This window comes from Gallinula chloropus (assembly GCF_964237585.1).
Source record: "Gallinula chloropus genome assembly, chromosome: Z".
Lineage (NCBI taxonomy): Eukaryota > Metazoa > Chordata > Aves > Gruiformes > Rallidae > Gallinula > Gallinula chloropus.
This window is the reverse complement of record NC_140089.1, coordinates 1,337,565-1,355,326: the sequence shown is the minus strand read 5'-3', so window position 1 is coordinate 1,355,326 and position 17,762 is coordinate 1,337,565. Positions and strand designations below refer to the sequence as shown.

Below are 17,762 nucleotides of genomic sequence, written 5' to 3'. Positions count from 1 at the left end.
AGTGAGAAATGAAAGAATGTGATCGGGGTGGTTTGATTTTTCTGTTTGTTCTGAGGTGTTGAACTGATGACTTAGAGAAAAGAGCCTTTTGCCTAAAAGGTAAAATACATGTAAGTGGTGTTTTCTTGTTTTTCAGCCAGTATCCTCCAAGCCATGTCTCTCTTGATCTGTGCAGAGATGTACCAAGTCATGAGGCTGCAGCACATCTGCGAGCTTTACATTATCACACAGCTTCAAAGCATGCCGAGCAGGGAGCTGGCGTCCACAAGCCTCAGCATCGTCAGCTTGCTCAGAAAAGCTAAGGTATGTGCTCCCTGCACCAAATCATCCCACGCAGGCTGGCTCTGGCTGTTGAAATGTCTCAGATATTAATAATTACCCCCTCCCAAAGACAAACATCGATACCCCATCTGTTGATAGCGGACATCTGCTGGCACGGGATACTTGCCTGTCTATATTTGGCAAAAACAGGACTGAGTCTGTTGTCCTTGGGTTTGGAAAACCACCTTCAGATCTTCATCGTTCTGCCTTTGTCATTAGGCTACAGGGACTTGGTTGCTTTATTTGTTTAGGCTGGTTTTGTTATTCATTTAGGCTACGTTAACTGACAATCAGGTTTCAGGCGTGGGTAGTCTACTCTTTGAAGTGGAACTGAACAGAAGACTGAAATAGTTGGAATAATTGAAATGAAGCTGTTGATGAAATTGCAGCTGGGTGCCCTCCAGCCTCCCCCTGCAGAGCGTGGTCATCCTGTAATCTGCGTGGTTTCCTCCCTCAAGGACACTTTGCAGTCATTCAGCTCAGTTACAGCCTTTGCCAGAACAAAATAAAGTATCTTGGAGAAACGAAGACACAATTCTGCTTCTTTTAGTGAAAAAGCGTTTGATATGCAAGTGATAAAGAGGATCAAACCCGACAGATACCCAGTGAAATAGCTAAGAAGCATGAATAGATCAGAGGCTGGAAAAGGAGACGTGGCAAAACAGATTTGGAAAAACAGAAAAGGAAAAAAGAAACTGAATTATTCCCAAGTGTCAGGCAAGGAATTGTCTTAAACTGACAGGATTTTGAGGAGGAAGAGGAGACAGCAAAGCCAACTTTTCACACTGCTTACTTCTCCTTTTTCCAAATCTCTGCTCCTCTGCAGAGGACAAAGCTTTCAAAGATTCATAATGAAATGAGCCCTAGGGATTAGGTCCCCTTCTGGGGGGAGGGGGGGTTTATGGTCCATTCTTGGTTTTCCATCTGTTAACATATTTCCATCAATAGCTTTTACTTGCCTACCTCCTAGAGTCAAAGTTTTATTAAGCAAACTGCTGTGCTGATGGTTGAAATCTGAACTATTTTGAGCTGTGAGGCACGGTGGTGTTTTAGAGATCACAGCACTAAGTGTTGTTTCTGTTTCCTTCCCTCAGTTTCACAATTCTGATTGCCTTTCAACCTGGCTTCTTCATTTTATTGCCACCAACTACCTCATCTTCAGCCAAAAGCCTGAATTCCAAGATCTGTCAGGTAATTTATCAATTACTTTTGTAATGAGAAATGGTTTTCAGTTCTGCTTAGTTCAGAAACATTGAATCATAGAAACATAGAATCATAGAATCATAGAATCACAGGCTGGTCTGGGTTGGAAGGGACCCCAAGGGTCCCAGAGCTCCAACCCCCTGCCACAGGCAGGGACACCAACCTCCAGGCCTGGAGCTACACAAGGTTGCCCAGGGCCCCAGCCAACCTGGCCTTGGACACCCCCAGGGACGGGGCACCCACCCCCTCTCTGGGCAGCCCCTTCCAGCCCCTCACCACTCTCTCTGCAAAGAACTTCCCCCCAGTCTCTCCTCTCCCCCTTCCCTCCTCCAGCTTCACTCCAGCCCCTTGTCCTGCCAGTCTCTGCCCTTTAACAAGCCCATTCCCCTCCTGTTCCTGGGGTCCCTTCAGGGACGGGGAGGCTGCAGTGAGGTCCCCCCACAGCCTTCTCTTCTCCAGGCTGACCCAGCCCAGCTCCCTCAGCCTCTCTGCGTAGGGGAGCTGCTCCAGCCCTCTGAGCATCTCCGTGGCCCTAAGCTGCATCTCAGCACATATGTGTATTTTCCCCAGCTCTTCCCATCTCCTCTCACCCTGAGGCTGCATTTTTTACTGCAGCATTTTCCAAACCACTTTCCAGACACCTGACTCCCAAGGGTGTCAGCCCAGCAGCACCCCCACCCCCTGCACGCAGCCGATGCCACCAGGCAGCTCCTGCAGGGCCAGAGTGCCCTGCCCAGCGACTGGCACACAGGATCAGGCTGGTTCTGGAACCTGTGGCACTTTGCCCCCAGATTTTGAGAAGTCTGCTCCACCACTGCCCCTGTGAAGGTGTGTCCCAGGTCACAGTGGTGACACCCTCCCTAGAGCCAGCACCTCCACTGCACAGGAAGGAGAAGCTGCCCCAACGTGCTGCTGCCCTTGGTGTGTGGGGAAACCCTGGTTTATTGGTGTGGTGTCCTAAGCCAAGCCAGGGCAGAGACTGCAGAGCCCACAGCTGCCTTGCATCCTCTGTCCCTGTCCCTGCCCTCTCCTCACCAGCCCAGCTCTCCCAGCCTGGCTCCAGAGCAGAGAGCCTCCAGCTGCCTGTGTGGGCTCTGTAGGCTTTGACCTGGCTTGGCTCCCTGAGCTGCTGGGGAGAGCAGCAGTGCCACAGCAAGGTGGAAGCACCGTTCCCTGTGGCTGCCTGTACCATTTGAGGGGCATTTCCTTGGGTCATCGTGCCCAGGAAGCCTTGCTCCCTTCTCTCCAGTTTGGCAGCCACCTGCAGTGCACCCTGGTCTGTGAAATGTCCTGCTGTCACAGCAGCACTGCTGCTGTTTTACCAACCATGTGCCCAGCAGGATGGTGCCACCACAGCAGTGAGGAAAAGTGGGACATGGTCACAGAAACAGACAATCACAGACTGGTTTGGGTGGGAAGGGTCCTCAGAGATCATCTATTTCTCCCCTGCCACCGGCAGGGACACACCCCCCCCCCCAGCCCAGGGTGCCCCAAGCTCCATCCAACCCAGTCCTGAGCCCTGCCAGAGATCCCAGGGCAGCCCCAGCTTCTCTGGGCACCCTGTGCCAGGGCCTCCCCCCTCCCCAGGAAGGATTTCTGCCTCCCAGCACCTCTCCATCCCCCTCCTGCAGCTGAAGGCCCTTCCCCTGGGCCTGGCCCTCCCTGCCCTGGGCACCAGGCCCTCTCCAGACCTGGCCCTTGGCCTGGTTGAACTCCATGCAGTTCACACAGTCCCACCTCTGCAGCCTGTCCAGGTCCCTCTGGGTGCCATCTCTTCCCCCCAGCATCTTGACTGCACCACACAGCTGGGTGTCGTTGCCAAACTTGCTGAGTGCATTTGATCTCACTGTCCATGTCACCAGCAAAGATGTCAACCAGTGCTGGTCCCAGCACCAGCCCCTCTGAGCATCCCCGTGGCTCCTCTGACCCCTCTCCACCAGCCCCACATCTCTCTTGTCCTGGGGCCCCAGCTCTGGACACAGGACTCCAGCTGGGGAGAGCAGAGCAGAGAGGGACAATCCCCTCCCTGTCCCTGCTGCCACCCCTCTGCTGATGGAGCCCAGGATCCCATTGGCCCTACGAGCTGCAAGAGCCACTGCTGGCTCCTGTCAAGCTTCTCATCCACCACAATCCCCAAGTCCTTCTCCTCAGGGCTGCTCTCCAGCAGCTCTTCTCCCAGGCTGTGTCTGTGTCTGGGATTCCTCTGGCCCAAGTGCAACACCTGACACTTGGCAGTGTTGAACCTCATTGGGTCCTCAGCAGTGAGGTACTGCACAATGCTGCTCCTGCATGAGAAGGTGATTAGGACTTCTTTAGGCTACAGAGACTAGTCCAGGCCAGAGTCTGAGCTGGGTGGTTCACCAACACCCGAAGGGCAGCACAGCCAGCACCCACAGCCCCTTCTCTTTGGCTGCTGCAGTGATTGCTCACTCCTAACTGAACTGACTGGGGCAGTTTAATCTTTGCACATCAACGTCCCCACCTTATGCAGGTAACTGTTTAGTTTGCACGTTTGAGTCAAGGGAATGAGTCACTTCCAACACCTGCTTTCTAAGGGCTGAGCTTTCCTTTGAGGAAAACAGGATCCTTGCAGTACCCTCAGGCACCTCTTAGGAAGTACAGCAACTAATTTCCATTCCAGTAAATAAACCCAGATTCTTCCAGGAACAGATAGTTATTTTCCAACAACAGTGTGGGTTTTTTTTTACTGGTCTGTATCTCTAGAACCTTTTTGCTCAGTGCCTACAGGGAGTTTTCATCACCCTGGTGGATGTTATCTGGACAGGTGCAAACCTTTGACCCATGTTTATATTCAGAACAAAGCTGTTTTGGTCTAAAGTACATTAGAGGTCCTCTTGCCTCACTGTAATAATCTTGAGGCAAACTAGTGGCACCAAGGATGAAAACCCCTCCTTTAGAGTGTTTCAACATTAAAAAATGCCCTCAGGGGTTTACCATGTCTGGCTAACTTCTCAGGAAAGAGAGTATCAGTCTTTTATAGAATCAGAGAATCGTAGATAATCATAGGATCTTTAATTGGGAAAGACCTCTGATATCACCTAGTTCAACTGTCAGTACAACACTACCATGTCTACTAATTCCACTGCTTTCAGAAAATCTCTCAGCTCCCTCTAATGACTTTTGCATTTATTTTGCCAAGTCCTGCAAAGACAGGCTGAGAGAGTTTAAATTGTTCAGCCTGGAGAAGAGAAGGCTCAGGGGAGATCTTATAGCAGCTTTTCAGTCCCTGAAGTGACCTACACTGGGAATGGCTGTTTGTAAGGACATGGAGTGATAGGAAAAGGGGTGATGGGGTTTAAACCAGAGCAGGGCAGGTTTGGATGAGACATGAGGAAGAAGTTCTTCAGTCTGAAGGTGGTGGGTCACTGGACCAGGTTTCCCAGAGAGGTGGTGGAGGCCCCATCCCTGGGGACATCCAAGGTCAGGCTGGATGAAGCTCTGAGCAACCTGATCTAGTTCAAGGGTTGGACTAGCTGACCTTTAAAGCAGTCTGGTATTCTGTGATTTGATGAAGCCACTTACTCATTGGTGACTTCCTGGCAAGGCAGCACCACGTGGCAACCCTTAGCCCTGTGCTATAGCACGACCTGTGCAGAATGGACAGCACTCACCTCTGGTTTCTAGCTGTATTTGTGCCCTAAATGGTTTCAAACCTCTGTTGAAAGCAGCTTTTTGTGCAGCCTGTGCCCTTGTGACGTGGGCTTGGAGGTTACAGTGCTTTCCTTTGTTGCTCTGCGCAGCGGAGGAGCGCAGCTTCGTGGAGACACACAGGTGGCCTTCAGACCTGTACCTGAAGCAGCTCGCTGACTACAGGAACTACGTCCACTCTCAGAAGTGCCACTGCACAGTGATGTGAGGAGACTGAGCGCCTGACACGTGCAGCTCGACTGGGAAACCTCTGGAGCAGAGTTACACCGAGCACAGGAGTCGTGTCCAGAGCATGACGTGCCCTGAACACCATGTGCCACGCTGTACTGTCCTTCCTCACACCCTTGGCTTTGGTAATAAACCACCCTGCGTGTTTCCTGAAGGCACTGAGCAACGGGTCATGAAGATTCCTTCTGAGCACAAGGATCTCTGGCCCATGGGGATTAAACATGGCCCGAGACAGGGTCATAACTGTCTCTCCTCTCCTCGCTTCAAACCACGTCTTTGTTGACTGTTGGATTGCTTTGCATGGTTACTGTCTGCTGCTAGACCAGCTCCTCTCGAAACAGGTTGCTTGCTAAGTGTGAGTAGAGGAGGAAGCAGCACAGCAGCAGTGCTGGGAAGCTGAGAAGCCAGCTCCTTGGGTCTTTCAGTGCTTCAGGATGCCAGAATTTGCTGCGTCGCCCATTGGTTTGCTGAACTGTGGGCAGGCTTAATGAGCATCTCAGCAACTGCTGATTTTCTACCCCTGTTAAGCCTGGGCTCCTCTCCTGGAGATGCTGGCAGTCGCATGAGTAGCTGTGTGAATTCCAGGGGAAAGCCTGCACATCCCCTAGTGCCTCCCCCAAATCTCGAGCCCGGAGCCGCTCTCCCTCCCAGGCAACAGGAGAAGAGGGTCAAGAGGGTCAGCTTTAATGATCTGCAGCACCCCCCTGCCAGTGGGGTCCTGTTGGGGTTGTCTCCAGCAGGAAGCAGTCTGGGAGAACTGAGAATCCATCTGGTACTGGGAGGGACTGGGAGGAAAGGGAAAGGGGTGTTCAGCCTTTTCCAGGTTTTCTGGGAGAAAACTCGCAGCACTGGTGACTTTTTTGGGGACAGGGATCTGGGAATCCTGGGTGTCCCCTGGTGTAATGGGACCTTGAGCTCGGCTCTCCGCCATCGGGCTCCAGTTGGGTGGATTCACCCTGTGCCCACAGGCTGCACAGCCTGAGGCAAACCCAGCTGTCTTCTCAGCCTGCCTGCATTCTTTCTCACATACATCAAGCAAAGCTGAATATTATGACCCAGACAACACTTGCAGGAGTTGTAGAGAGTTTTCTTGGCCCAAACCACTCATTTTTCGTGTATGTACACCTGGTACTACTGATGGCAAAAGGAACTCAACCTCTACGTAAGGGTATCTACCTGCACATAGGTACTTTGCTGTGAGGTACAAACTAAACTAAATGCTTCAATATTAATTCTTCTCCTTTTAATTCTGCTTTGCCAGCTGCCTTTTATCTTGGCATGTAGCCTGAACCTGGAAAGACAAAGAAATGATGAGAAAAGGTGGTGGGTGTTTCACAGCAGAGCAGCTCAGGTGTATCCAGACACTGCTGCTGTGACATGAAGATGGAGCAGCAAATTGCTGGGGCTGAATCCTTTTGTTTGCATCTAAGAATTGTTTTTATATTTCAATACGGGTTTATAGGTAAATTGGTCTTTTGAAATGCCATCCATAGGGATTTTAATTTTGGAAAGGTTGAGAGGGTGTATTCCCCTCCTATTTTTGGAAAGAAGAAGAAAAAAGAAAGAGCTCGTGACTCAGAGCCAGACTGCTGCTGGCTCAAAATGCTCTGGAATTGTTATTTTTGACTTTTTTGTCTGGGGATCCTGAAGTTCTCTAAAAGATTAGATATATTTCTCTACGTCTCTCATTAGAAGGACTCTGAAACACAGAGCATTACTTTGCTTTTTCATGAACCCTGTAGAAAACTGAAAGTGTTTAAGAAAACAGTGAGTGGGGAATAATATGTATTGAAAGTCTATTTAAAAAATAAGAATTTCCTGTCATTATAGTAGAAGTTAAAATATTTTAAGCATAAATTAACTGGATAGATATGAATAAAACAGTTTTAGGAAGCATAAAGTCATGAAGAGAAATGAGTGTGCAGTTGACTTACAGCACCCCTGGACACCTGACAGCACCCTGGGTCACAGCACGTGCTTCTACTGGTACCCAGCTCCACTGTTGAAAGTAACAACTAAATCACAGAACCCTGGACTCTCCTGAGCTGGGAGGGACCCATAAGGCCCATGGAGCCCAACTCCCAGCTCCACACAGGCCCAGCCCAGTCAGAACTGGCACTGAGGGCATCATCCAGACACTTCTTGCCCTCAGCCCAGCTCGGGGCTGTGACCCCTTCCCTGGGGAGCCTGTGCCAGCGCCCGACCCCCCTCTCAGCACAGAACCTCTTCCTGACACCCAGCCTGACCGTCCCCTGGCCCAGCTTCACGCCATTCCCTGGGGTTCTGACCCAGCTCCCCAAAGAGAGAAGAGAGATCAGTGCTGCCCCTTTGCTTCCCTCAGCAGGAAGCCACAGACCCCATGAGGTCTCCCCTCAGCCTCCTCTTCTCCAGGCTGAACCATCCCAGGGCCTCCAGCCTCTCCTGGGGAGTCTTCCCCTCCAGACCCTTCCCCATCCTCGCTGCCTCCTCTGGACACTCTCTGATAGTTTTGTGTCCCTCTTGTCCTGTGGCACCCAAACTGCCCCCAGGACAGGAGGTGAGGCCGCCCCAGCTCAGGGCAGAGGGGGACAATCCCTCCCTGGACGGGCTGTGCCGTGCTGGATGCACCCCAGGATGAGGTTGGCCTCCTGGCTGCCTGGGCACGCTGCTGGCTCATGGGTACTCCCCAAATCCCTCTCACACAGCCGGTCTCCAGCATCTGACCCCCAGGCTGGGTGTGCAGCCGGGGTCGCCCCTTCCCAGGGGCAGGATCCGGCACTCGCCCTTGTTGAACTTCACACTGTCGGTGCTCACCCAGCTCCCTGACCTGTCCAGGTCTCTCTGTGAGGCTTCTCCACCCCCAACGGAGCCAACAGCTCCTCCCAGTTTGGTGCCATCTCAAACTTACCTAAGACACCCTCTAGTCCTGTGTCCAGCCCCTTTATGGAGCTGGGCCTAAACTGGAGCCCTGGGAACCCCACTAGTGCCTGGCTGCCAGCCAGATGGAGCCCCACTCACCATCTCCCATCTGGGCCCGGCCTTCAGCCCGTGGCCACCCAGCACATCAAGGCTTTGTCTGGTTGGACACTGGACATTTTGCCCAGCAAGGTGTGGTGAGACCCGGTATGGAAAGCCTCACCGAAATCCCCCAGAATAACATCACCTGGTGTCCCTTGGGCAGCCAGCTGGGTGGCCTTGTGAAAGGAAATCAGACTGGAGAGACGGGACCTTCCTCTCCTGAGCTCGTGTTGGCCATGACCAGTGACTGTGCTGTGCTTTTGGTGTTCTTCAGTAACTCCCCACTATCTCCTCCATGATTTCACCAGGCCCTGAGGTGAGACTGACAGGCCGGTAGTTACCAGGGTCCTTCTTAACCTGCTTGGAAACTGGGACAGTGTTTGCCAGCTTCCAGTCAACTGGGGCCTCTCCTGATTCCCAAGACCATTGAACAGTAATTGAGAGAGGTCTGGCAATGACACCAGCCAGCTCCATGAGTACCCTGGCCTGAATCCCATGGGGTCCATGGACGTACATGGATCCAGGAGGAGCAGCAAATCACCCACAAGTTCGGGGCTCTCTAGGAGTTTATCACTTACCACCGTCCTGGTGCTCCAGCTCGGGACATGTGGAGTCCCAGAGCCCATGGACTGTGCTGAAGAGAATTGCAAAGAAGGGGTTAAATGCCTCTGCTTTGTCCCTGTCAGTAAGGTCTCTGTTCTCCCCCAGTAACTGACCAGGGTTCCCTCTGGTTCTCCTCTTGTTACTGATGTATTTGAATCCCCCCTTTTTTGTTGCCTGACACAGTACTGGGCAGCCTCAGCTCTAACTGAGCTTCAGCCACATGAATTTTCTCCCTGCAAAGGCCACCAGCGTCCCCACAATCCTCCTGCGTTGCCCAACCTCACTTCCATTGGCCATGCTCTTTCTTTTTCTACCTGAGCTCTAGAAGAAGGTCCCTGTCCAGCCAACCCAGCCTCCTGCCCCCCGCCCCCCCTTGACTTCCAACCTTTTGGAATTGCCTGTCCCTGTGCTTCTAGAAGGTGGCACTGCAAAGGTGGCCAGCACTGAGGGACCCCACTGCGTTCACACAGCTTCCCTGTGGACCTTACCGACTAGTCCCCTGAGCAGCCCAAAGTCTGCTCTCCCCATGCCTAGTGCTGAACCTTTGGAGGCAGTTCTCCTCCTCTAACCAGGGATTTTAAATCCCACCACTTCATGGTTGCTATGGCCAGGATGGTCACCTACCACTGCTTCCCCCATGAGACCTCCTCTGTGCACAAGCAGCAGAGCTAGCAAGGACACCTTTCCTCCTTGGCTTCCTTACTACCTGCACGAGGAAGTTGTCCAGTGGCTTTAGGTGTCTCCTGGACCTGTTTCTGTTAGCAGTGTGGTGTTCCCAGTTAGCATCTGGCAACCTGAAGTCCCCCACAATGACAAGAGCAGACAATCCAGAGGCATCTCTCAGTTCCTTGAAGAATAATTCGTTGATGCCATCGTTCTGGCTGGATGCCCTCTCGTAGACACCCACAGTGACACCCTCTCCATTTGTTTGTCCCTCAATCCTTACTGGAGGCTCTCACGGGTGTCATCACCAACTGACCCCTCTGTGCAGCCCAGCCCCTCTGTTACATACAGACCCACCTCTCCTGCCCTGCCCATCTCTTCTGAAGAGCCTGTGACCATCCATCCCCTCACCCCGGTCTCAGGGCTCTTCCCACAGGGTTTTCCTCAAGCCAGTGATGTCAGACCTCTGGGATGGAGCCAGGGCTTGAGGCTCTTCTCGCTTGTTCCTCCTCCTGCTACGTGTCTTGGTGGGGAAGCTCTTCAGATGTGCGTCACTGTACCCCACACCTCTTGGAGTGGACTTCAGGGACTCCCCAACACACAGCACCTCTGACTGTAGCACACCACCCCATGTTCTATCACCAGCCACGTGGATGTACTTCACCTGGACTTGTGATCCTACCCCTGACCCTGACAGGCTTCCTCTCAGCTCACTTCTAGCTGGCCAGGTTTTTACCCCCTTCCCCCTTCAGATCAAGCTTAAATCCCTGACAAAACCTGGGATAGGATCCTTGTCCCCCTTTGGGGCAGGTGAACCCCGTCTGCTGCCAGCAATCCCAGCACCAAATAGACTATCCCACGTTCAAAAGGACCCCAAACTCCACTGACACTGACAGTTCCAACATGCCTCACGCTGGCTTCCTGCGCAGAACCGACACAGGAGCTGTGTGAACGTCGGTCTGCATCACATGTAGCCACAAATCCTTATGACTTTGAAAACTTCCCCAGGTTTTTGGCTAGAATTTAGCACTCTGCCCATAATTTAAGTATCAGTAACATGTACCACAACACTGCCTTTAATGTTCTGCATGTGTCTGATAGGCATTGAAAAGCCTGAGTGGAAACACAGACACTTCATACCCAACCAAGAGAAATTTGTTGCTATTATACATTTCAGTCAGTGGTAACCACGGGGTTGGTTTTTTTTCACAGATTAAACCAGGCAGTGTGAAATTATTTACTATTTATTCACAGATTAATGCATACTGTTACTCAGCCATCAAGCCAGCTTTCCATTTTACTGAGTAGCCCACAATGCTACCTGCACCAGGTGTGGTCGGGAAGTCCTGCAGACACAGGCTGTCCGATAACTTTTAATTCTTAGAATTCTTACCATAAATTGTCTTTGTTCTGTGTGGTGGTGTCCTGCAGCAGCCTGTTTATCTCAAGGCTGATTTTAAAATGACACTTCAGCCTTCAGAAACCCGGCTGAAACTAGATCATGATGCTTGCTGAGTTGCTGTTGCCCCCCCTTGTTTTTAGTAGAGACTTCAGCATTGTATCCATCATGGACAGGCAGGAATTAGGGAAGTGCTGAGTCTGGTGTTTGTGAATAACTTTGTGTGGTATGAAACAAGAAAGGCTGTGGGATATTAGAAAAGGAAAACCAGCTTTATCCTGTGGTATGAAGTACAACTCAGGAACCAGGTGACAATGAAGTTATTTAAGCAAATGAGAAATGGGGGGGAAAGGTAAATGTCTGTGGAGGAAGGTTCCACTGGTGCTGGGATCCCCTGGAGTCACAGGACATTGGCAGTGCTGGGGTCAAAGAAGGATGCTGGTGACAAATCTGCGTGCCCTTTAGGCAAGTCTTGGAGGGTTTGGGATGACAGCTTCAGATTTAGGCTTAAGGAGTGGTTAGACTCCCAAGTCCTTCATCAGAACTAACCCCAAAACCCCCACTTTTGAGAAGAGAATTTCTTGGATGATGGATCTCGCTGTGTAATTCTGGATGTACCAAGACTTGTGTCTGCTGGCCCCAAGCTAGCACTCAGCTTTACAGAGACTAACAAAGAAAGCTTTCTGCACTGATAATGTTTATCACATGATAGTTAAAAAAAATCTCCACTCTCAGCCTTTAGGTCTTGGTGTATTTGCTTTGAGAGAAGAACAAACCCAGATTGGAAGAAAAGCTATTTTATAAGGAATGTGCTGGAAGTCCTGTGTATTTTAACATACCCTGAGTAAGTGTACATGTTTCTAGGTTCAATATGTAAAAGTTTGTTACAAAATAAAACCATTTTCTGCAGTCTCAGGTGATCATTTACCAGTGTCCATTAAGCAACGTGAGTGTTAAGCTGGAAATGTGGGGTTTTTTTGGGTTATTAAAATCACAAAATCATCAAATCACAAAGTGGTTTGTGTTGGAAGGTACCTGAAAGTTCATCTGGTTCCAACTCCCCCCACCTGCCCCCACCATCAGCAGGGACATCTTCAAGTAGATGAGGTTACTCAGAGTCCCATCCAACCTGACCTTGAACACATCCACTTTTCCCTGGATGTGTTAAAAAAAAGGGGGCAGATGAGGTGCTCAGGGATCTGGTTTAGCTCAGGATGGGATTGGTTGGACTCGATGATCTTCAAAGGTCTTTTCCAACCTGGTGATTCTGTGTCCAGCGATGGGGCATCCACCCCCTCTCTGGGTGACCTGTGCCAGTGTTCTGCCACCCACAGCAGTGGGGTGGCATTCTTTCTTTATATATATAAGACATTCATTCTTTATATCTAGTCTGAATCTCCCCTCTTACACTTTAAACCCATCACCCCTTGTGGTACCACAACAGGCCAAAAACTCTGTCCCCATCTTTCTGATAAGCTGCCTGTAAGTGTTGAAGGGCTGCAATACCAGATCTAGCCCTCCCATCATCTCCATGACTCCTGGGGACTGGCTCCCACAGCTCCGTGTCCCCCTTGTCCTGGGGACCCCCGAGCTGGAGGCAGCGCTGCCGGGGGGTCTGTGTCCCAGAGCGGAGCCCAGGGGCAGAATCCCCCTTTCCCAGCCCTGCCAGTCCCATGCTGGGGGTGCAGCCCAGGACACAGCAGGGTTTGGGGGCTGATGGCACACAGCGATGGGTCACATGGAGCTTCTCACCCCCAGCACCCCAAGTCTTTCTCCTCAGGGCTGCTCTCCATCCATCCCCCCAGCCTGTCACTGTGCTGGGGATTGCCCCCACCCATGGGCAGGACCTGGCCCTTGGCCTTGTTGAATTTCATGTGGTTTTAATGGTCCCACCTCTCCAGCCTGCCCAGGTCCCTCTTGATGGCATCCCTCATCCCTTCCCTCCGGGGTGTCAATCACACCACACAGTTCAGTGTCACCAGCAACTCTCTGTGGGTGCACTCAATCCCACTGTCCATGTCACTGTCTAGTACTGGTCCAGATGTGGGCCCCTGAGGGACACCATTAATCACTGGGCTCCATATGGATATTGAGCCATTGACCACAACCCTCTGGATGTGACCAGCCAGCCCATTCCTCATCCACCAAACAGGTCATACATCAGATTCCCACCCTTCCAAAGATTTGCCCTTTGTGAAGCTGGAAAGCCTCCCTGTCCACCATGTGCCCCAGCAGAACTTCTAAGAGGATCTGTACCATGATCTTGTCAGGCACAAAGGTGGGGCTGACAGGTTGGTAGTTCCCAGGGACCTCCTTTCCTCCAGTTTCGGTGCAACAGAACAGTGGATGTTGTCTACCTCACCTTCAAAGGGCTTTTGACACCATCTCCCATGGCATCCTCATAGACAAGCACAGGAAATGTGGTCAGATGAGTATACAGTGGGGTGGATCGAAAACTGGCTGAAAGACAGAGCTCAGAGGGTTGTGATGAGTGGCAGAGCCTAGCTGGGGGCCTGTCACAAGTGGTGTTCCTCAGGGGTCAGCCCTGGGTCCAGCCCTGTCCAGTGCACTAATCAAGGGCTTGGATGAAGGGACCGAGTGTGTTCTCGACCAGTTTGCTGCTGATCCCAAACTGGGAGGAGTGGGCGACGTGCCTGCAGGCTGTGCTGCCATCCAGGGAGAGCTGGGCAGGCTGGAGAGCTGGGCAGAGAGGCACCTTGTGACACCCAGCAAGGACAAGGGTAGGGTCCTGCTCCTGGGGAGGAACAGCCCAGGCACCAGCACCGGTGAGGGGGACCTGCTGGGAAGGGACCTGGGAGTCCCTGTGGGCAACAGGGTGACCAAGAGCCAGCGACGTGCCCTGGGGCCAAGAAAGCCAAGGGCATCACCCTGGGGTGTGACCAGCAGCTCAGGGGGGTTCTGCTGCCCCTCTGCTCTGCCTGGGGAGGCCTCGTTGGGAACTGTGTGTGTGGTGCTGGGGTCCCTGGGTCAGGAGGGACAGGGAGCTGCTGGAGAGGGGACAGCAAAGGGCCGTGGCGATGCTGAGGGCACCAGAACATTTCTCTGGCACACAGACACTGAGGGACTTGGGGCTGTTCAGCCCAGAGAAGACTGAGGGGATCTTCTAAGTACTGATCAACCCTGTGGGCACAAACTGGAGCAGAGGAAGTTCCCCCTGACCCTGAGGAGGAACTTCTGTGCTGGGAGGGCAGCAGAGCCCTAGGCCAGGCCGCCCAGAGAGGATGGGGAGTCTCCCTCCAAACCCCATGATCCTGGGTGCTGCCCTGTGCAGCCTGATCAAGGGGACCCTGCTCTGGGGGGTGGGACTGGGGCATCTCCAGAGGTCCCTGACAATCCCTACCTGAGGCTCTGTGGTTCTGTAAGTGCCTTTCTATATCTGTTTAAGTACCGGAGGGTGGTGGTGCACCCTCTGTTTTGAGTGTGCTACGGTGGAGATGGTGGTGACAGGGGCTGTGAGTGCTGCGCCTTATCCCCCAGTGGGTATTTGCCACAGGCACCTCAGACATTCAAACTGTCATCCTGCCCCTGCTGCCAGCACTCTGCCCTTCCTTCTCACCCCTCAGTTTGCCCGGCAGGTCTCAGCTCCTCCACGCTGCCTCTGGCCTCCCCTCCTCACCCCTTACACCCGGGGATGCAGAGCTGGCACTCTCTGGGTCCTTACAGACCCCCAGCTCTGCTCTGCTCCCCCCTCCCTCAGAACAGCTTCCCAGGGGATCCTGTCAACTCACCTTTTAGCATCAGGAAGCGCCTTTCCTGAGGCTCAGAGGCCCGACTGGGCTCTTGGCCTCCCCACACCCCTGGGCACTGCGGCTCCACCGGGGCATGACCCCAGCCCAGGTTCCAGCCCCACAGCCCGGCCTGCCAGGGCCTGAGCCAGGAGCCCCCTCTGCCCTGGGACCCCCGCCAGCCCGGGCTGCGCCGGCCGTCCCGGAACCCACACCCGGGCCTGCGGGGTGACACCAGCCACAGAGCCCCGGGCGGACGGGCTGAGCCGGCCCGGGCCCTGCAGCGTCACCGCCGCCCCTGAAGAGGACAGGAGAAGCACAACCTCCGCACCAGACCCCGTCCCCAGCCGCCCCGGGTCTCTCGGTGGCTCTGGCTCTGCACCTGCGGCTGCGTCGGGGCAGCAGCAGCGGGGAGCAGCCCGGGGGCCCTACGAGCTGGGGACTTTCCTGGCCACCCCAGCCCACCCGGAGCAGCCTCGTCACGCCTGGCTGTCCCGCTCTGAGGCCTGACTTCTCGTAGCACCTGAGCAGGGGTGCTCCCTCAGACCAAAAGAAGGCCTGCTGGGGGACACTCGCTGTTTGGTGGCAGCAAATAAGTTTTAATTCAGGTCAATGGCTTGGGAATAGAGCTGGCTGTGAGCTGTGCTGTGTGCTTTGCTCAGCAGGAGCAGGGCGAGCTGCTGGAGGCTTTCTGCCAGGCGGGAGTTGTTTGTCTTAGCAGTTTCCTTATCAGCTGGTACGGGTCTTCCAGCAAGGAGCAGTATTTTGGTACCACACTGATGTTTTGGCTGCACCTCCCCCAAATGTGGGACTCTTTAGCTCTCCGTGTTCTTCCAGCAAGGACCTGAGGTTTACCTGAGGACGGTAAACCAGGAGAGAAAGAGGCTCCAACCTCCTGCAGAAACTACAAGTTAACTGTGTGAGACCCTGTCTGCTGCTGGCACCCCCCAAAAGAATCCGACTACATAGTAGGAGACTAAAAATTGCCATGGGCCTTGGAGAGTGAGCCCCACATCCCCCCTTCCCTTCTCCCTTGTGTCAGGGGTGTCTTTTAACTTTGGTTCCCCCCAAAGGAACAGAACCCCTTCCCATTTTTGTGGGGGCTGCCCTGTACCCAGCAATTCTCTCCAAGTAACATCATTCTCCCAGGAGGGTTTTGGGGAAGGTCTGATCCTTCACAGCAATAACAGCTGGGCAAAGTAACTGGTATAGATGCCACTGTCAGTGGAGAGCGAGGGGTGACCCCGCTATGGCCCGGCAGAGGTTGGCACCGCGCATTCGGCCTCTCAACCAGCACTGCTGCAGGGAGAAACCTTCTGCACCCCGAGCTCTGGCCCGTCCTCAGGCTCCACATGGGATGCCCCAACCCTCCCTCCCTTGCACATTTCGGTTCCTGTTTCTTGCTGACTGAGGGCCCAGCTGGATTCACTACTTCCCCCTGGCTGGCACTGTCCGGGGGTCATCCCAGCAGGCAGATGTCTGAGCTGTGTTTGCTGTTCGGGGCTGTTTTAACCCTGACGATGCCGGTCCCGACGCTGACCTGTCCTACAAGCCCGAGGTTCTCTCCAGAGCACAAGCTGCCAGCGGCTGGAAGGTGTGTGGGCAGCACGTGTCAGGAAGAAAGAGCCTTTAACCTTAATTCCTTTGCAACGGAGCGGCAGCGTCCGTGAGCTTGCACAGGGAGGGTGGGAGCTCTGGGTACCTCCGCACCGCGAGCTGACGCTTCAGACCACGGCGTTTCGCCTGCTGGGTTTTAGTATCTCGGGTCCAGGGGCCTTTACCGTGTGTGAACGTGAAGCAGGCGGCACAGCCGGGGTGAAGCCGGCACTGAACCCCCACAAGAGCCAACCGGCAGAGGTAAGTGGGGTGCCCATCACCTCCCACCCCCCTGCTCGGTTGCCCCGCCCCAAGAAGAGGTTTTGGAAGTCGTCAGCTTTGTTACCGCGCTTGCCCCAAACCAGTCCCCTCTCAGACCTGCTCACCGGGGGCCTGTGGGCTTTGCAGGCGCTTCCATAGTGCCGGGCCTTGGTGCTTTGGTAGTGCTGGGCCTTGGTGTTATGGTAGTGCCAGGCCTTGGTGCTTCGGTAGTGCCGGGCCTTGGTGTTATGGTAGTGCCGGGCCTTGGTGCTTTGGTAGTGCCAGGCCTTGGTGCTTTGGTAGTGCCGGGCCTTGGCGCTCCATTGGGGATGGGGGATAGGGTGCTTCAACCAGACGACCCCGGTTCCGGAGGCCGATGATCATAGAATCATAGAATCATGGAATTGTAGGGGTTGGAAGGGACCTCGAGAGCTCATCGGGTCCAACCCCCCTGCCAAAGCAGCTCCCCAGCTCATATCACTCAGACAGGCGTCCAGACGGGTCTTGAATCTCTCCAGAGAAGGAGACTCCACCCCCCCTGGGCAGCCTGTCCCAGGGCTCCCTCAACCTCACTGGGGAAAAGTTCTTCCCCATGTTGGTGCGGAACTTCCTGTGCTCCAACTTGCAGCCATTTCCCCTTGTCCTGTCCCCACAGACACTGAAAAGGGGCTGGCTGATTTCCCCTGCATCCCCTGCTTCAGATAATTATAAACTTTAATTAGGTCCCCCCTTAGTCTTCTCTTCTCGAGGCTGAAGAGTCTCAGCTCGCTCAGCCTGTCCTCATAGGGGAGATGTTCCAGGCCCCTAATCATCTTCGTGGCCCTTCTTTGGACTCTCTCCAGGAGATCCCTGTCCTTTTTAAACCAAGGAGCCCAGAACTGGACACAACACTCCAGGTGGGGCCTGAGCAGGGCAGAGTAGAGGGGGAGGATCACCTCCTTTGACCTGCTGGCTACACTCCTCTGGATGCACCCCAGGATCCCATTGGCTCTCTCAGCCCCAGGGCACACTGATGATGCGCAGTGCCCACATGGGGCTGGCAGAGGAAACAGTCTGGGAAGAGCCTCTGGTCTCAG

At 53.7% G+C, this 17,762-nt stretch overlaps 1 protein-coding gene across 1 annotated transcript in view; it reads left to right on the top strand.

Moving 5' to 3' along the window:
* The window catches only part of RHOBTB3 (Rho related BTB domain containing 3), a gene marked incomplete at its 5' end in the record, with an annotated part of 40,104 nt that extends 34,431 nt beyond the window's left edge, over window positions 1-5,673 (top strand). The window contains 3 exons of the mRNA XM_084277922.1: window positions 137-303; window positions 1,416-1,512; window positions 5,286-5,673. Of these exons, the coding sequence (XP_084134048.1) occupies window positions 137-303; window positions 1,416-1,512; window positions 5,286-5,401 (380 nt within the window). The 3' untranslated portion in view covers window positions 5,402-5,673. The remainder of the gene's footprint in view (window positions 1-136; window positions 304-1,415; window positions 1,513-5,285) is intronic.
* Between the last annotated feature and the right edge of the window lie 12,089 nt (window positions 5,674-17,762).